Below are 19118 nucleotides of genomic sequence, written 5' to 3' on the forward strand. Positions count from 1 at the left end.
GTAATTCTGATTTATCCAGATGAAGCATTAATCGTTTTTAATAAGGAATACAGATTTCTAAAGCTCTATGATCTATATCTATATTTAATGAACAATCGCATAAAAATTACTAATATTCTCAATCTGTTTCCTAGGTTTTTTTAAGATGACTTATGATGTCAACATTGAATATTTGGCACATTAAGTACAATGGAGACAATCCTAAATAATTACAAATCGTAGCAAAATAGGTGAACACTGCAAGGGTAGGCAGTTTAACAATCTTTAATATACACATTTTGTCAAAATACAAAAAAAGAAAACATATTTGTATTGATTTGTGTACACTTAACATTCCTGCACAGGTTAAGAAAAAAGGACAAAAAAAAACTCATGAAAGATACTATTTGGAAAAACTTGTAGGAATTTTGGTCCTCAATGCTCTTCAACTTCGTACTTTACTTGACCTTTTTAACTTTTTTGGATTCGAGCGTCACTGATGAGTCTTTTGAATACGAAACGCGCGTCTGACGATAATAATTATTTTTATCCTGGTACTTATGCTGAGTTTATTTATGCTTGTAATTAATTTCACTAGATGCGTCTTTCCGCAATATGAGACTCATAAGGGGTGCTCAAATTGACGCATTTGGAAGGCTAAAATAAAATGAGAATTGAAATGCTGTGAAAACCAAAAAATCAGAAGGTAACTTTTTGGATTAGGACCAAAACTACCAACAATGTAAAATTAAGTTTCCACGAGCGTATTATGACCGTGTAGGCTTTTTGTAATGTGCCATTCAGAAAAAACCTACAAAAAGTGCAGTATAAATGATCAAATACAAAATATAGTTTTTGGTACCAGAACATTACAGATTTTGTCAGTACGAACCACAGCTATTGGCTTAAATCATTTCGATATGCTTTAGCAAAAAGAGGCGAAAGTTATCAAAAAATATTAAAACTCGAAGGCGGCTGATGATGTTATGGCAATAACTAAAAACAAAACAAAACATAGACTATGGAATGTGTTGCCAAAGCATTTTAATTCTTACCTTTGACTTGGAACAAGCTGTGTTAATTGTTTTGAACTAATCCATAATGAATATATAACCGCGCTGTAACATATAATCATGATCTGTGTAGGGAGTGCAAACATGATTATTAATTTGTATACAGAAAAAGTCAGTTTTGATGATTCAAGTTCTGTTACACATGCACACATACTTATTGGTACAATGGTTCCATTCTTATGAAATAAAGTATGTTCTGTATCCTGAAAGAAGAAAATGAAATAAAAATTATTTCAGCTTACTATATGAATGTAATTAGTTATCAAAGGTACCAGGATTATAATTTAGTACGCCAAACGCACTTTTCGTCTACATAAGACTCATCAGTGACGCTCATATAGAAATATTCATCCAGCGAAACATTACGAGGTTGAAGAGCATTGAGGATTCAAAATGCCAAAAAGCTGTGCCAAACACGGCTAAGACGATATATTTCTGGGATAAGAAAATCCTTAGTTTTTCGATAAATTCAAAGTTTTGTAAACAGGAAATTTATAAAAATGACCACATAATTGATATTCATGTCAACACCAAAATGCTGACCTCTTGGATGGTGATACCCTCGGGGACGAAACGTCCACAAGCAGTGGCATCGACCCAGTGGTGTAATAGTTATCAAAGATACCAGGATTATAGTTTAGTTCGCCTACATAAGACTCATCAGTGACGCTCATATCAAAATATGTATCAAGCTAAACAATTACGAAGTTGAAGAGCATTGAGGATCCAAAATTCCAAAAGGTTGTGCCAAACACGGCAAAGGTTATCTATTCCTAGGATAAGAAATGATAGCTCAAAGGACCTTTCGATATGAAGTCACGCTTAACGAGCACGACATGATTATATGATGACATTAGTGGTACAAGTTGTTCAGACATTTATCGGTTTACAGAAAACTTTCGGCTTGTTGATATGAGTGCAATTCTATTTCAACTAGGCAACTGGGCGATCTAGCGGAGTTCTTTGATGTTTAGATTTAAATAAGGTGATATGTACTAATATTAAAAATACTTGAAATAGATATATAGAATGCATGTAAATAATATCTTTGTTAAATGTTCAAGTAATTGCTATTCATCGAGTTGCGGTCCCACAAACTAATACTAGAAATAGTAGGTTATTGCAACTTAAATATTAGTTTATTTTTGATAAAGACTTAAAGGTTGGCCCTCAAATAATTATTTGGAATATTGAATAACGTGAAAACAAAACTAATCAAAAAACTCTAAGGAGAAGTAACGTCGTGACGGCTAAATGCAGGACAAATAGACGAATAGGTCTGCGTTAAAATATTAGAATTAAATGAAATTATCTATTTTACCGGAAATTCATACTGGTTCATCCTTTTTGAAAAATATTCAGGCGACTTTATACCGACAAATATGTTTTGAATTTATTACATTTGACCACGCCTAGCTTTTTCATGTCTTATTTTACGGTATGAGTTAAGCACATTGTTGATGGTTGTACAGTGACTTGTAGCTGTTTACCTTCGTGTCCTTTTTGGTCTCTTGAGGAAAGTTGTGTCATTGACTATTATACCAATCTTCCTTATTTTCAAACTCTCTTTAACAAGTCAGTAAAAAGAGGGGCCCCATTTGTTCTCAATTCAATTCGATTGTCGAATGAAAAACATGTCCTCAAAACGGTTTACGTGTCTTTTTTTTTTTTACATTTTTACAATTTACATGTATTATGTCTGTTTGTTTTGTTCACGCATGGTTATAAACATAATTGAATTTAAAGCGACTGTTATACAAGTGAGAGGTTTAGCAAGCTATAAAACCACGTTTAATAAACCATTTTCTACATAAGAAAATGCCTGCACCAAGTCAGGAATATGACAGGTGCGTTTGAGCTTTTGATTTCTCCTTTGATTATGAACTTTCCTTTTTGAATTTCCCTCGGAGTTCAGTATTTTGGTGATTTTTTATTTTTGTCATAGTTTATAGTATAAATAAAGCCATTGATTTTGAATCCAATTTTAGCAACTGAAACAGAAGTTGCTTTCTGTATAACTAAAATTGTTTGACTTCTGATAATGAAGACATTGAATCTTAATAGAACAGTTTTAATTGTTGAAAGAATGGAAATAATTTATTTATCTTACGCTTCGTTTAAAGAATGAAACCTTTGTTGACTAATAACAGTACAAAAGCAAATGCATTTGAAAATTAGCAGATTATCTTCATTTGAAAAACAATCGACAATTTAATATAAATGTAATGTAAGAAAAATAATCAAGTACTTAAGATCTAATCATAATAAACGATTGGTGATTGTTTTTATCAACATTCTCTTACATGTTTTTTCTTCTTCTTTTTTATAAAAACTCTATAAAAACTGTTATTCTTATGGATTGATTTGAACACGACGTGATGCAATTAAAACTGTAAAATTAGAATGAAGGTGACCTTTTTTTAATACAGGGGGAAAAAGGCACCGTATTCACTGAAACCAGGTGTGTATAGCGAACACTTAATTTTTTTAAATTCTGAAAGAGTTTCTTTAAAATGTTGTTAATACATGTTAAGTTTGCAGGTCAGGTGGTTGCAGATAACAAATGTCAATCTTCGGCAATTTTATAGAGAAGGTGAGTAAGATTGATAATTGGGGGAATCATTTTTTTTATACCCTTTAAATAATCTTAGCTTCCTATTCAATCTAACACATTAATAAATATTTAGCTTAAATGAAAAAATAACATGATAATTAAAGGATGTTTTTTTGTGGCAAAAAAAACCCTACTTTTTGGAGACATAAGAGCAACTTCTTAAGGTAGATTGTTTATAAATCGAGGAAAAGGAGCCAAATTTAGCCCACTACTTTTAATTAAGTTAACATGGAATAGATTCTTTGAAAACAAAAGAAAAAACTGTTTTTGAAACTTTTTCGACTCAGGATAATGCAGGAAATATGAACAAATAGAAAACCAGGAGACCTTGTCATGTATTGTGGGCCACAGTTGCAAACAACATAATGTAATTAAAGGGCAAACTACAAAATCATATAATAAAAACACTGACGATGATTTGATTTTCATTGAAGTTGTCTAGACCCTGTAAGTCGTATCTTTGTTATTTACATCTATCTTTTAATCATTAACATGACGTAATAAAAGCACCCGTCTATCATCTTGGTATTGCTATTGTTATTTTCTGGTCAACAGATTAATTCGATATTGAATCAGTCATACAGCTATTTATCAAAATGGACAAACAATGTCTTGAAGTCGGAAGGTTTTAGTTCATGGTAAAGCTGATTTTGATGTGCAGCCTTGTTTGATTTTAATTGATTGATTGATTGAATTGTTTTGTTATTCATAATTGGCAGACTCCTAACAGTAATAACGATCTTAATGTACAAATCATTTATCGATATACCTCCGATTATATCAATGTATCATTCCATTGACAAAAATAGCACTTAATTTGATACCAGAAAACTGCTATATGCTTTCCAGATTTTTTTAATGAACACGGTCAGGTTAGCTTAAATAGTTAAAGTGATGTTGTACATGAGCGAAGGTTTATGAAATTTGGAACTTCGGAGCAGGATCTCACTACCCTTCATGATCGCCTGAGATCATAACCAGTTTGTGATGGGGTTTGTGTTGCTTAGTTCTTAGTTTTCTATAATATTTATTAGCCATCGCGTTGTTAGTTTATTTTCGACTTATGAGTAAGAAAGTCCTGTTGGTATCTTGCGGTTTCCTTTTTTACAAAAACAGATGTTTAATTATATAGAATTTACAGCGCAATTTTTTTTAAATACAAGCACATAACGTTAAAATCAAGCTTAATATTAAAAGTCAGATAAATTGAAATATTTATCACAATTTTGCTAGGAAAAGATCAAGATGTATATTGGTCGCATGAAAAAATTACAAAAGTTGAGATACAAGTAATTTTAAACTATTTGTTTTAGAAAATGTATACGAATTCTTATTATAACATTTGCCCGAGAAATTTCAATTTGGGTGGATTCTTTGGAACAAAAAGAATCAAGGGTTTTCCATTAAGGAAGCGTTTAAGTTAATACTGTACTTGGCCAAATTGTTGATCGTTTTTTGTAAGGGATACTCAAGTCGTCTTTTTTAATAACTAGCCTGTCACCTGTGTATTCTATATAGTATACTTTATTTTTTCACAGGTAACCACTAGTAGCCATTCTGCATGTTCGATTGTAACATCAAGGAATCAGACTTAAAACCAAATATTTACTAGTACTTATTATGAATAACAGGCCAATTCAAATACAGGTAACAGTAGTATGCCGGTGTTCAAAAATCGATTGAGAGTAAACATATTAGGGTTACAATCTCAAACGAGGGAAACACATCAACTATAAGGGGAAATCAAAGGAACAACAGAAATTGAAACGAAAGAGCAACATATATTTAAAAGAACTATTTGATCAAACCAGCCATATTCCTTTTTTGGTACAGTACATTTAAAAGAAGAAATGTTGAGTTGAACCTGGTTGCATGACTAACCAAACATCCCGCTTATATATGCAACATACACTTACCTTTCCAGAGCCCCTGATATCGACCCTAGTTTTTGGTTAAGTTTGTGTAGTATTTGTTTATAATAGTGTTATAAATTTTCGTATGCTATCATGATTTTGTAATATTTGTTTTCTGCCTTTGGTAATTTGCCTAAGTTTATGATCTCAATATAAAGCAAAATCCCAGAAAAAATGCATTCATATGTTAATGTCGTTATCAACTATCTCTATAATGAGACCAATATCATAGTGGTTTGAAATTACGAAATGACATTTCATTATTCGTCTTTGTTTTTCGTTTGATAATTGTTTGTTTAGATATAAATGTCATACAAAGACAAACATAAGTTACACTTACCATTAATTTAAAAGTTGGTGACGACAATGCTACTGCAACAACCCACACAGCTATTAGAATCTTTTTAGTATTCCCGACTGTACACCATCGACGAGATTTCATAGGTAATACAATGACTATGAATCTGCAATAGATATATACGTTTGGATTAAAAAGTTCAGAACATAAAAACTAGACATTAATCTTGATGAATGATACCATTAGGATAGTCTTTTGAGTATGAAGAATAAAAACGGCAATAAAAAAATTTAACGAATGAGTGGGTATGAAACATAAGATTTTTTTTTCTTAAAATATTTGGTATTTATCAACTCATAAATTATGCTTCCTCCTACGATGTACATATTGACTTACAGCCTTCAACAATGACAATAATCCATACTGTTCAAAGAGATATAAAAGTCTGATGAATAAAACGGACGAGGAACAAAGAAAAACGGAACTCTGTGATTAATACTAAAATAATAAACAAAGTAAATTATTGCAGGTGAACAATATATTCAAACGAGATCGTATTTTTCGGTTCTAATTTTGGTGCTCGTGAACGATTTGTTCTTTTGGGACATCGACCATTATCAGACTTGTGGACAACTTTATTTCATATCAACAGATGAAGTTCTTCGAGCTTTTTAGCAACTAACACATACAAAAAGATTGAATTCTCTTATATAACTGGTTAAAGTGTGATCGTCTAACGTTCGCTTTCCGATTGTCTCTGAATTGATGTAGTGAATTATGAATGTTAAGATTATCCATTATTAGAACTTATTTTGTGAATTTTTTTCTGCAACAAATCATCATATATTTTTTTTGCAACCTCTCGCTTAACATGACATGGTAGTGCTTAAGCCTTAAATGCACGGAAAATGTTCAATAAAAACGAATTTTTAAACCGAAAATACAATAAAACTTTAAATCAATGCAATGGTGTACACAAATCTGTGCACTTAATTAATGTTTCTTTTTAAATCGAGTTTTATACCACATATCCATTAATTTTCCTAATTTTACCTTAAGAAATGTTCAACTTGTCAAATTTTGTGATTGAATAAATTATTGTTATAAGATTCAAGCTATCTTTTATTTCTGGTTTAGACTTTCAAACGCTCTTAGATAAGCTGAGATGTAAATGAAGAGTTGAAAACTTCCCTGTATATACATTATATAGTTGTTGGGTCTAAAAAAAATTATCATCCATTACTTAGAAGTTGAATCAGAACTATACAACAATGATATTTATATTGCGTTACCCAATGAAAGATACAACTTAATTATCCTCTACTGTGATATATATTTAAGTTTCAAGGTGTATTCTTAAAAATCGATATCCATTTATATGGGATTGCTCCTATGATTTCTGCAGTGACATAGCTACAAAGGATCAGTACGGAATAAGGTTTGTTAAGAAGAAGCAGTGTTTACATTTCGTAGATCTTTTTGAGAAAGGGATACTTTTCGTTTATCTCAATATATGAATATTTTACAGAAAAAAAGTTATACTCGTGAAATATTAAAACCCGCACATGTTGCCGTAATAGTTATCAAAGGTACCAGTATTATAATTTAGTACGCAACTTATAAAGCGCACCTTCATTATATGGTACAGTCTGGACACACAGGTCTTCATAAAATCAAATGTTTTCAATAAAAAATTTAATTACAAACTGTTTGTTACATTTTTAGTTTTATTTCATTCAAGAAACCAAGAGCCATTTTCAACCTTTTATCAATTCTTGTCAAAATGCACGAATCAAGCATTGGTTTCATTTGTGATGTACTAAAATAAAAACATGTAGTCTTTACAATTATTCCAAGTTAAATGCGTAATTAACGAATTTACATCAGAGCAGTAATGACAGATCAGTGTAGTACTTGTTGAAATCATCTTGTAGTTTAAGTGACAACCAACTTAACCTTTATTATAGAAACGAATTGAGTGTGCTTTCAATTCATTAATTCAAGGAAAGGAAATGTATTGGAGATATAATGAGTCTTTTTTATGAATTTGCAGTAATTATAGCAAAAGACAGTTAATGTTGTTGAATCTCATTTTCTCTTTTTAACAAAAACGTGTTTCAGTTAAATGATATACGACCTTCAATGAGTGTTATTGTGAATATTGAATCAATTTAGTTGCATCCACACACGTATCAGTTTATATTAAATCTGATGTTTAATATCTAAAAACCTTCTCAGTCTCATTCATAAGTACTATCCTAGAAGTTGATGACTAGTGGTTACCTCAATTATGACTATTAAAACACTTATGATGTATTCTCCTTGTATTTTACTTTTACGGTCAACATGAGCACTTTTTTGATAATTGTTGCCCGGTACTAAATGTGTCACATGATAAAGTGCCTAGCTCCTACATGGACAGTTTCCTCTCAGAATACCATGACATATTGAGGGCTAAGTCCAAGGTTTCAATTTAGACAAGTGTCTGTTACAAGGACAGACATGAACAAATTAATGTATTGATATTTTATACCATATGCCCCCAATGAAATGGGAAAGAATACTTTGACTTTCAACTAATTATATATATAAATGAAGCGAACTGATGTTTCCATGTGTTTGTCATGCTCTTAAAACATGGCCTTGTGTAAGTTTTCAATTGTTCTATGCACCCCATATGGTACTATCACCTTCTTACAAATACCTTTTGTCAAAATAGTCCAATTCTTCGTATCTAATAATTCAGACTTGTTCCCTAACTTCAGTCAGAAATGTATTTCCTTAAGAGACGTTTCATGAAAATATTATATAAATATGCTAATATTGGGCAAAAAACCCTCATCCATTTTATCATATTTAGGCAATGAATGCGACATCTCAACTGTTTTTACAGTATCTTGATTATATCATCCCACTACTTAAATAAATATAATTTGAACACTATTGAGAAAAATCACTGTATTTTCAATTTGAAGGACTCTAATCATAACTCCTCCTTCGATTTACTAGTTTGATCATTGCTACAACCCAATAATGATCATTGTAATTACCAAATAATTTCACAGCTGTCTCGTTTATCAAGCACAGTTTTGTATGTTATGTATGAACCAATCATGTTATGTGTCTATATTTCTTAGCAGCATTTCATGTTTGCAACACGAAACAGTTGCACATTTTTAAATGCCATTATGTCATACTTTTATGAATTAATCCATGTACAATATAGAGCTTCTGTCTCTTAAATAATGTATAATGCAAGATGAACGCCTTCATGTATGAATAATATTCACTTAACATTTCGAAGGATATAATTTCTTTCAGAAGATTCTAGAGGTATCAAAATGTAAGGTCATATAAAGCGTATTTTTATGCGAAAAAATACCACCTGTGAAAAATATTAGAAGGAATTTATTTAAGGATATACATATAATTTCTATTCATTGTAGGAAGTAGTTTAAGTGTAAATGCATTCATTATTTACGCCACACAGATTTTTTTTTCTTATTTCCTGACATTGTTTAAGCACATGTCAATAAACTTTCTATACGTTTAGAATTAAAATGCTTTTTTTTTGGCAAGAAAATAACAAAAAAAGTTGAGATTTGGTTATAATCTTTTTAAAAAAAAGGACAAGAGATATCAGAGGGACAGTCAAACTCATAAATCGAAAATACACTGACAACGTCATGGCAAAAATGAAAAGGACAAACAGACAAACAGACAAACAATAGAACACATAACACAACATAGAAAACTAAAGAATAAACAACACGACCCCCACCGAAAACTAGGGGTTATCTCAGGTGCTCCGGAAGGGTAAGCAGATACTGCTCCACATGTAGCACCCGTCGTCTTGTTTGTGAGATAACAAATCCGGTAAATATTCTAATTCGGTAGATCATATTCATGAAAGGAAAGGGGATTGTAGTTACGACGTAAGGAACATTTCCGATATCATATGGGAAACAGTTATTCCATAACGGTCAGCCAACTCGTGATGGCGTCTGTAAAATTAAATAACAGATAATTTCAACCTCAACATTTGGAAACTGCTGTTCAATAGCCATAGTTGATTGAAAGAAAGAAATCTTTGTTACAAAATAAAACAGAGGGAAACACATCCACTTTTTGAAGAAAATATCAAAACAAAAGACACACTGAACTGCAACAAAAAACCAAACACCAACATACAAAAACCTATTATATAACACCGTCATATATCTGACTCGGTACATGACATTTTAAGAATAAATGGTGGGTTGAATCGTATCATGGATAGCCCTCTTATTTGCCGTCCAGGTTCTTCGTCATCTTATTACCCAATATTCAGCAATGCGCACAACACGCTTATATTTCACATTTAGTTTTTTGTACGGTAAAATACCGATATTCAGTCGTATACAAATATGATATTTATCAATAGTATAAGAACTAGAACACTCATTGAAATAATATAATCTTAGGTTTGGTTTGTCTATCTGTCTATAATAAGACTTTTTGACCTTATCGCAAGTGATGTCAATATATGATTGATATTATAATTTGATAATAACTGATAATTGATATAAAGTGAAATTACCCCCCAAAAAATACAGCTTTATAAGCACTTTATTGACACAACAAAGGTATATTCGAACATCAAGAAACATATGTTAAGGTCAAAGACCCAAACAATACATTTTTGCAAATAACATTATATAAAATAATAATGATAAATAACTGAGGTTCTTAAAAACAATAAGCAAATTAATTTTTACTTCTGTATATGGTTGAATGCTTCACTAGTACTATATAATCATATAAATCTGATTATGTTTGACATTAACACTTCAACCATTTTTTTCAATTGGGATTTTATTTATATTGATGATTTTCGGTCACTATATAGCCCACTTTAATGAACACTTTTAACTCCTATATCCCAGCGAGCCTGTAAAATTCACATTTTTCAGCAGTAACATATGCCCTGCTCCATTGTACAGCAGTGTTTATATCCTGGCCTCAGTTTATACACATGCATGCATGTTAGCACTTTACGGATTTCATTTACATGTGTTTGATATTTAAACACCGAAAACTGCTGTGATAGAGTTATGAAGAAGAACGACTGAAATCATGTATCAGTCATGAACACATGTTGATTCCTGTACTTCTAGTCAGTGTATCAGCTCCCTAAATTATTTTCCATCTTAGATCTTCAGTTTTCTGTTGTCTGATTTGTAATTAAACCTATTGTGACATTTTGACAGTGAATTCACATGACCGTGTAATTCATGTCTAGTGGGGCTACAATTTTGATACAACCTAAATCGCTCCTTTTGGGGATCATTCTTGTTTGTTTCCATGAGTTATCTCTTTATAATCGACTAACGAGGTTTGAACATCGATAAACTACATTGGCTTTATTTTTATGTACTGACTAATGACTCAAAATTTACCAAAAATGACACTTACTAAAGAAAACATACTGAAACAATGCTAGGACCAATTAAATTTTATTATGAATAAATCTTCACTACTGGATAAAATATCCTAAGTGTCAAAATATACATAGGCTGAATTACATTTGCATACCTTAAATTCGAAAACCTTTTCTCCAAAGGCATACCTTTCTATTTTTTTCATAACATTTATTCATTACATGTTTTGTTTACATTTGCTCTGAATTTGAACTGTCTGTAGATCAAATTATTTGAACGTTCATTATAGATAATTGTATTAAAAGATGCGGAATATCAAGAAAATTCAATCCAACTTGACGATCATTCTTACATTTAGGTCTTGCAGCCAGAACCGAAAAATATAGGTAGCAATAGGTCCTTTCGAAAATACTCTCAATCCATAAACCTTAATGAAATAGTCACAACAAATATTTTTTGTAATAAACGTCCAAATTGTTTTCTCTGAAACTTACTGTTTAATAATAGGTAGCAATATTCAATCTTCATCTTGTAATTTATTCTGCCCTGAAGTTAACAACTCATCATTTGTTAGTCAGGAATCTTGTAAATAGTTTTTTCAATCTCTCTTTTTTCGTTTACCAATTCAAATTGGTGTTGTTTCTCAACGTTTCTTTTTATTTGTTTGCCAGATAAAGTAGACGTTGTGCTATGTTTAACTCTTATATGCTGTTTTCTAAATAACTTCAGATACTAGGAGTACTTTTGACTCTTGAACAACTTGAAAAATATACGAACTTAAGCTGATACTTGATCATCTTAATATTCATTAAATTTTCATCAAGTATACTACAAACGGAAAGACAGTGGCGCTCTTTGACTAAATGATGGTAAATTATTAGTCAGGACGTTTGATGATAATAACTACGCATTTTGTTTGCGTCAAATGCATGGTTGTTTGCATAAAAGTATCCGAATACGAATATATAAACTGACATAATGGATTTTAAAATAGGAACGGCTTTAAAATCTCCGTATAATCTATATGTCGACTTCACTTAAGATTATGTAAAGAATAGGTGACAATCATTTGCGCAATTATTCCATTAACATTTCAAGTGACGTAATTCCTTGAATATTTTTTATTTCAACTGATCATGTATAATTATTTGATTGACAACTATAATAATACATGAACTTGACCATTTGTAATAGGATACACAAACATTATGCTTCATGAACTAAACACTTTTCAAGAACCATATTGTTAAACAAAGGTTATTATCCTATGCATAAGTCAGACTTTTTATTGTTTGTCAGTCAAATAAAATGATGTTAGTTGGGACTAAACAAAATCTACTATCATTTACCTAACGTTTGAGGAGAGAGCCGAAAAGATACTAAAAGAAAATTCAAACCATAGATTCAAAAGTAAAACAACAACGCTAGGGTAAAAAATTTAAAAAAGACAATCATTAGTACACAAAACACAACAAACAATAGTACTTAAATGACAACAAACAATAGTACACAAAACACAACAAACAATAGTACACAAAACACAACTAAGATAACTTTAGAATGAAAAACTTAAACCGTGTCAAAAACCGGAGGAACTCTGCGGCATCGGAAGTTTTAACAGATCATGCTCCACATTAAGCCGTTTCAGAATCTAAATCATCATGGTAAATTTCATTGTTCTTACCCCAAAATGAAAATAACGTCACGCCATTGGTTAAATTTCCATTGTTTATGACATTTTTTATCAATCAGGACGTTTTGGTGTACACTTTTGAAAATATTACCCAGGATGCATTAGACTCTGAAACGGCGATTTAATAAACTTCAAACTCAATGATACTAAAATGATATTTCAACTAATAAGTCATACAATATCTAAGATTGCAATCGCAAAAATAAGAACAATAAAAGCAGTACAAAAAAACACAAAACAGACATTTAAAGACTAAACAACGTTTCCCCACCGGAAACAGATGCACATCTCAGCAATTTTAAATGAATCTTTAACATAGCGTGAAATTGTATCTTCACAAAAACAGATGAAAAGCACTTGTGATTAACATTGTTGGCATACATTTCTTATGCTTTAGGAAATTCAATGAATTAAATATTTTCATCAAAATGATTACAATTTCCAAATGAATAAAGCCAGAGCCCTTTAACTATGCTCCATTGATTTTATTTTGAAAATCATGCAAAGTGAATTGCTGTCAGCAATCTCCTTACATAATCTGAACCAATTTATATTTATTTGAAATTTTGCACTGTTTATATGCCTATGCCAGGGAAGCATGGCAAATTATTTATTTGCTGTCAGCTATGTTACCATGAAAATAGAAGGTTTTTGGTTCCATCACTCAAATCCTGCTGCTGTTTGAATGAATAGTTATAAATGCCGTTTACAATTCATTTCATTTTAAGTTTTATCATTAGATTTGTAATTAAACAATTGAGCATTTCAGTATGAAAATAGATATGCTTTTTTTCCAATGATAAAGTGAGATTTTTGTTATAAAATAAATGAATTTTACGCATGAGTTTAATTCCCAACTATGAAATAATTAAACAACATTGATTCATTCATGCGTATAACAGAGTATCAAATGTTTCATTATAATAAATATAGTTGTTGTATTGGCAGCGGAGCACAACTTAAGTTCTTATAAGTCAATTCATACAAACACTCATTCAATAGTACATCGTTTTAGAATTTGCAACCGATATTAAAAGTTGAAGTCTTCGTCTTTTTTGCACGGAATTTTCTTTTGGAATCAACCTTTTTACATTAGGTATATGATTTACATCCAAAAAATTTAAACTATAAATGTTCCTAAGACATGTTATCTTACATCTAGTAGATTGTTGTACGATTTCTATTTTTTCATCCAATGTATGATTGTACCTGACATAAAGAAATGAAAATGACGCCAACCTATCACTTTCATGATCATGATCACATTCTGTCACTTTCATAATCATTGACTGCTGGTTGGTTCTTAAATTTGCAAATAATTTTAACTGGAATCTTTAAAGATGTCAGCAACAACTTAAGTAATGACATTATGTGAACATTGTTGATAGTCAATTACAAGCGATTTTATATTATGAAAGTAGTGATATATTGTAAAAATGGCTCATACAAGGATGGTATGTGTAAATGTAATTGTGAAGCAAAGACACACCAGAGATACCATGCTTATTATTGTGTATACCAGTCGCGCGTGTTGTCTTCATCCGTCTCATTAGTGGTGCTCCGATTAAAACAGTTAGACAACCCATTCAAAAACAAAGTTCAAAATAGATAATCTTCTTGACAGAAGGAGCACATTTTTTTTCAGTCGGAAAACGAATGAGATTATTATCAAAAGAGTACAAAGTAATATTGTGTATTTCTTTGTTTTGGTTCTTTTTTTTTCTTAACTTGTAGGGGACAAATATTTCTTATTCTTCTACCTAATGAAAAGCAGGCACGTTTTACCAAAGTGACAATTTACACTGGTAGGTCAAGTAGAGACCAACAACACTGTTGAAAACAGACAAAAGACAAAAAATAGCTAAACTCAGCGACAACAACCCCCCACAAAAGAAAAAAATGGCGTTTAAATGTGATCTTGTTGGCTGATGTAATTCCTTTCCACATGTTGTACCTGTTGTGATGTTCATACAAATATATATTTGAAAATATGTTTGTTTTTGTAATATCACAATCAAAAACAGAAGAGATAAGGATTTCCCTATAACACATAATCCTGATTGTTATTAAATATATGCAATTTGAATGCATTAAGTTATAAAATTTAACCGTTTAGTTGCTGAATGAATTTCTGTGCGCATGTATAACGTGAGAATAATATAAACGTTTAAATTATGATGTTTATTTCATTAATATATTAAAGCAAATCTATGAATTGACTTTTTGGTTAGTATAATTCGATTCGAAGCTTTCCACGCCTTATTGAAAATAAACTGTTTTGTAATCAAAGTAAAATCAGAAAAATACTGAACTCTGAGGAAAATTCAAAAAGGAAAATCCCGAATCAAATGGCAAAATCAAGTTCAAACAAATGGAGAACACTGTCATCTTCCTGATTTGGTCCAGGCATGTTCTTATGTAGAAAATGTGGAATTAAACCTGAATTTATAGTTAGCTAAACCTTTCAATTGTATGACAGTCGCATCAAATTTCATTATAAAGACAACGATGCGTGAACAAAACAAACAGACATTATAGGTAAAAATATCAAATAGGGTTATATTAATGAGATTTACGAGTTTGACTGTCCCTTTTGGTTTCTTTCGTCCATCTTTTACAGCAGTCAACATTGTGTTATCATCTTAATCATTATATAGACAATTTAAGACAAACAAAAAGAAGAACAAAAAGACATACATCAAACTTAACAACCTCTTTTTGCTTTTTTATTATACGATTTTATTTATATATGTAAAATCCATTCATAACGGATTGTAAGATTGTAAGTACTGGGGTCGAATGTTTACCCTGACAGTCAAATGGTTAGATTAATATTGACTTATAAACCAATTGTTTGTATTATTGATCCTTCATAAAAGAAAAGTACACAATGCTAACCCGGACATTGAAATTACGCAGCAATAACCAATGAAATCTGAACATCAGTAATGTAATATGTTTGTCTTAGTTATTTACTTAGAATGCCCTTATTCGATTCCATGAATTTGATCTCTTCCTCTCTCAACCATTATCATTACCGAACTTACATTCATTCATAAATAAATACATTACGAAATGCTAAAAGCTACTGAATTTCAACATCCGACAATATACCTCTACAATTAGAATGAATTGTTTTCTTCTCTTAATTCAGACCTTTCGAATAATAGTGCATAGATTTATGGAACGATAAGGAAAATGAATTATTGTTGCACTTTCTAAAATGCATTAAATAGACAAAAAGCATTGAACTGTAATTGGCGGTTTTGCACATGTATTTATGAGTATCTTCAAGAGTGCATGTTTAATCAAATTAACGTTGTCATCATTTCCCATTCAACCTACACAAACGTAGTTTATATAGACGTAAAACCAATTCATTTTTTATCCATATAAAACCTCAATTAACCAAGTAGGCACTTAAAAAGCTTTCAAATTCTTCTATTTAGTTGATGTAATTGTAATTATTATTCGAAATAAAGATGTATATGTATTTCTTATTCATGAACCAAAATACTTATTTCTGAATGAACAACATTGCATTTTGCTTAAACGAGCAAGACTGAATGACTTTGTATATTTTCATCGAATTTCGATATTAAGCCCTAGAATGAATTACCTCAGCTCAATTTGGCAAAACCTCTAGGAATTTTCGGTCATAAATGCTGTTTAACTTCGTAGTTGAGTTGACCTTCTAACCTTTTTGGTTCGAGCGTCACTGATGAGTTTTTTTTTGTAGATGAAACGATCCTCTTGCATACAAAATTATCAGGCTAATATCTTTAACCTATATTCGCAAATCTGTAACATTTTGGACTTTTGTGGAGAATTGTCTTATTTCGCCAACATATCATATTTTCATATTCAAATAAGAAGTGAATTAAGAAATGAAACAACAATGATTATTAGATTAGTAAAATACGTGACAGAATTTGTTTTTATGATTTGTTTTATTTTCCGTATGTCAGCTCTCAAATCGTTCAAGTATTTACTTATTACCTAACTAATTTAAACGAGTTCTTAATTCACTTCTTATTTGAATATGAAAATATGATATGTTGGCGAAATAAGACAATTCTCCACAAAAGTCCAATTAGTTAGGTAATAAGTAAATACTTGAACTATTTGAGAGCTGACATACGGAAAATAAAACAAATCATAAAAACAAATTCTGTCACGTATTTTACTAATCTAATAATCATTGTTGTTTCATTGAAGTTTATCCAACACGAATAAATTGTGACAGTTTGATTCAACGTTGATGAAAACGTATTCTTGATGTTGGAGTGTACAATGTCTAAAAAACTGCAATAAATATACGAAAATATATCAGGACACGAATTTATTAACTGACACTATGAACTTTAAGAATAACCTTAACTTAAATTTACAACAACCTTCTTTATTTTATATGTGGACTTAAGTTAAGATTTTTTTGATTTTTTTTCGTTCAATACTTATTTCTGTTAATGTTGTTTACAATATATCCATTTATAGGATACACAAATGCAATAGGTCCAAGAGAAACAATCAAAGAGAAACTTTTATTTTATGCTTCTGCAAAAATATGATCGAAAACTGCATTTATCATCAAGACGAAAACGTATCCTCAGTGGTAAAATACATGTATAAACTTATTGAAAATTCATTAAATGTTTACTTTAAATCGATATAATATTTCATTTTCGCTAAAACATAACACGATTTCATCTATCTGCTCTTCAATAAAGGAATGACTGTAATATTTTTTCTGTCTATTCGAAATAACATAAAAAACTTGGTGCACACTGAATAACGCGCGTAGCGGGTTATTTAACAGTGTGAACCTAATTTCTGTGTTATTTCGAATAGACAGAAAAAATATTACAGTCATTTCTTATAATTCAATTCTAAATTCCATTTCAAACCGTAGAAAAAAACATGAGAAAACGTTGATGACGTCACGGTCATATGACCACATTATGTCTATGGGCTCATAACAAAATTACTTCAGCCAATCAGAAGACGCGTTACATCCAAAATTAAGTTTTTAAGAAATAAATAATGGATGTGTAATCTACTTTGAAATTGTTTCAAAAAGATAATTAAGCTACAACAATATTTGACCTTACGTCTTACATTTTGCTTTTACTACTTTTTGTAACTCGTAAAAAAAACCATTGCATTAGTTATAAGTAATTGTTTTTATAAGTATTTGCGTCACAGATGTCGTAATCATTACCCGGTTCATTTTTCTTGGAATGGATTATAATTATCACGGAGTAAAACCTACACGAGCAACCACTACGTGTACTACTTAGACTCTGCTAGAGCAGTTTGGTAAAAATCTTCATTTAGTTGAAATATACTAGAAATAAACAGCTATCTGTTCTTTAGGTGAAATGAAATGATATCAATATAACTTGATTGAAAACAATGTTTCTTTCATAAACAGAATAAAGACAAAATTTGCTTATAGTTGGAGAAAAGTACATCTCAATGAAATTTATCGAAATAACACGTCGAATGAAGACAAAAAAGAATCGCTTGTATGAACATATCTTAATTCTCAATAGAATCCACTATTTAATAATTTTGCCTCCGTTTCCTAAGTGGTCAAGCGAAATTTCAATCTAACAGATAATTTGCATGGTTTTTTTTAAAACAAGTAACTTGTAAAATTATTAATAAAATCATTTCATTCTGGGAAATTAAGCAGTATTATGATATGATTTTTACTTGAACTGTGTGTGGCAGAATCAAATGCCCTTACACAACATGAACAGTGATAAATCATTTGTTTCAGTACCATCATGCAAATGACATAACTTAGGTTGTTTACATTTCAACAATAGGAAATTATGCATACATAGGGAAAGTGTTGATTGGATCTTTAACAGTGCGAAATTGATCTTTTCATTAAGAAAAATAAACATCGATGGTAAATACATTTCTGATGCAAATGACTTATGTTTATACGAACTTCAATTACTTTAATCCTTTTCGTTAAAATAATGTCCCTTAACAAGTGACTCGTGACGTAGATCTTTAATTATGTTGCTGTTTCTTAATATAGAAAAGACATAGATGTAGTTGCATCTTAGGTGTGATATTTTGTTATATGATCTAAATCTTTTGTATTTGCTGTA

At 30.6% G+C, this 19118-nt stretch overlaps 1 protein-coding gene across 1 annotated transcript in view; it reads right to left on the minus strand.

The window, feature by feature from the left end:
• The window catches only part of LOC134713679 (allatostatin-A receptor-like), a 54629-nt gene that overhangs the window by 8693 nt on the left and 26818 nt on the right, over positions 1–19118 (minus strand). Inside the window, exons 2-3 of the mRNA XM_063575002.1 lie at positions 5920–6043; positions 1035–1255 (exon numbers count right to left, since the gene is read on the minus strand). Of these exons, the coding sequence (XP_063431072.1) occupies positions 1035–1255; positions 5920–6043 (345 nt within the window). The remainder of the gene's footprint in view (positions 1–1034; positions 1256–5919; positions 6044–19118) is intronic.

This window comes from Mytilus trossulus, chromosome 1 (assembly GCF_036588685.1).
Source record: "Mytilus trossulus isolate FHL-02 chromosome 1, PNRI_Mtr1.1.1.hap1, whole genome shotgun sequence".
NCBI lineage: Eukaryota > Metazoa > Mollusca > Bivalvia > Mytilida > Mytilidae > Mytilus > Mytilus trossulus.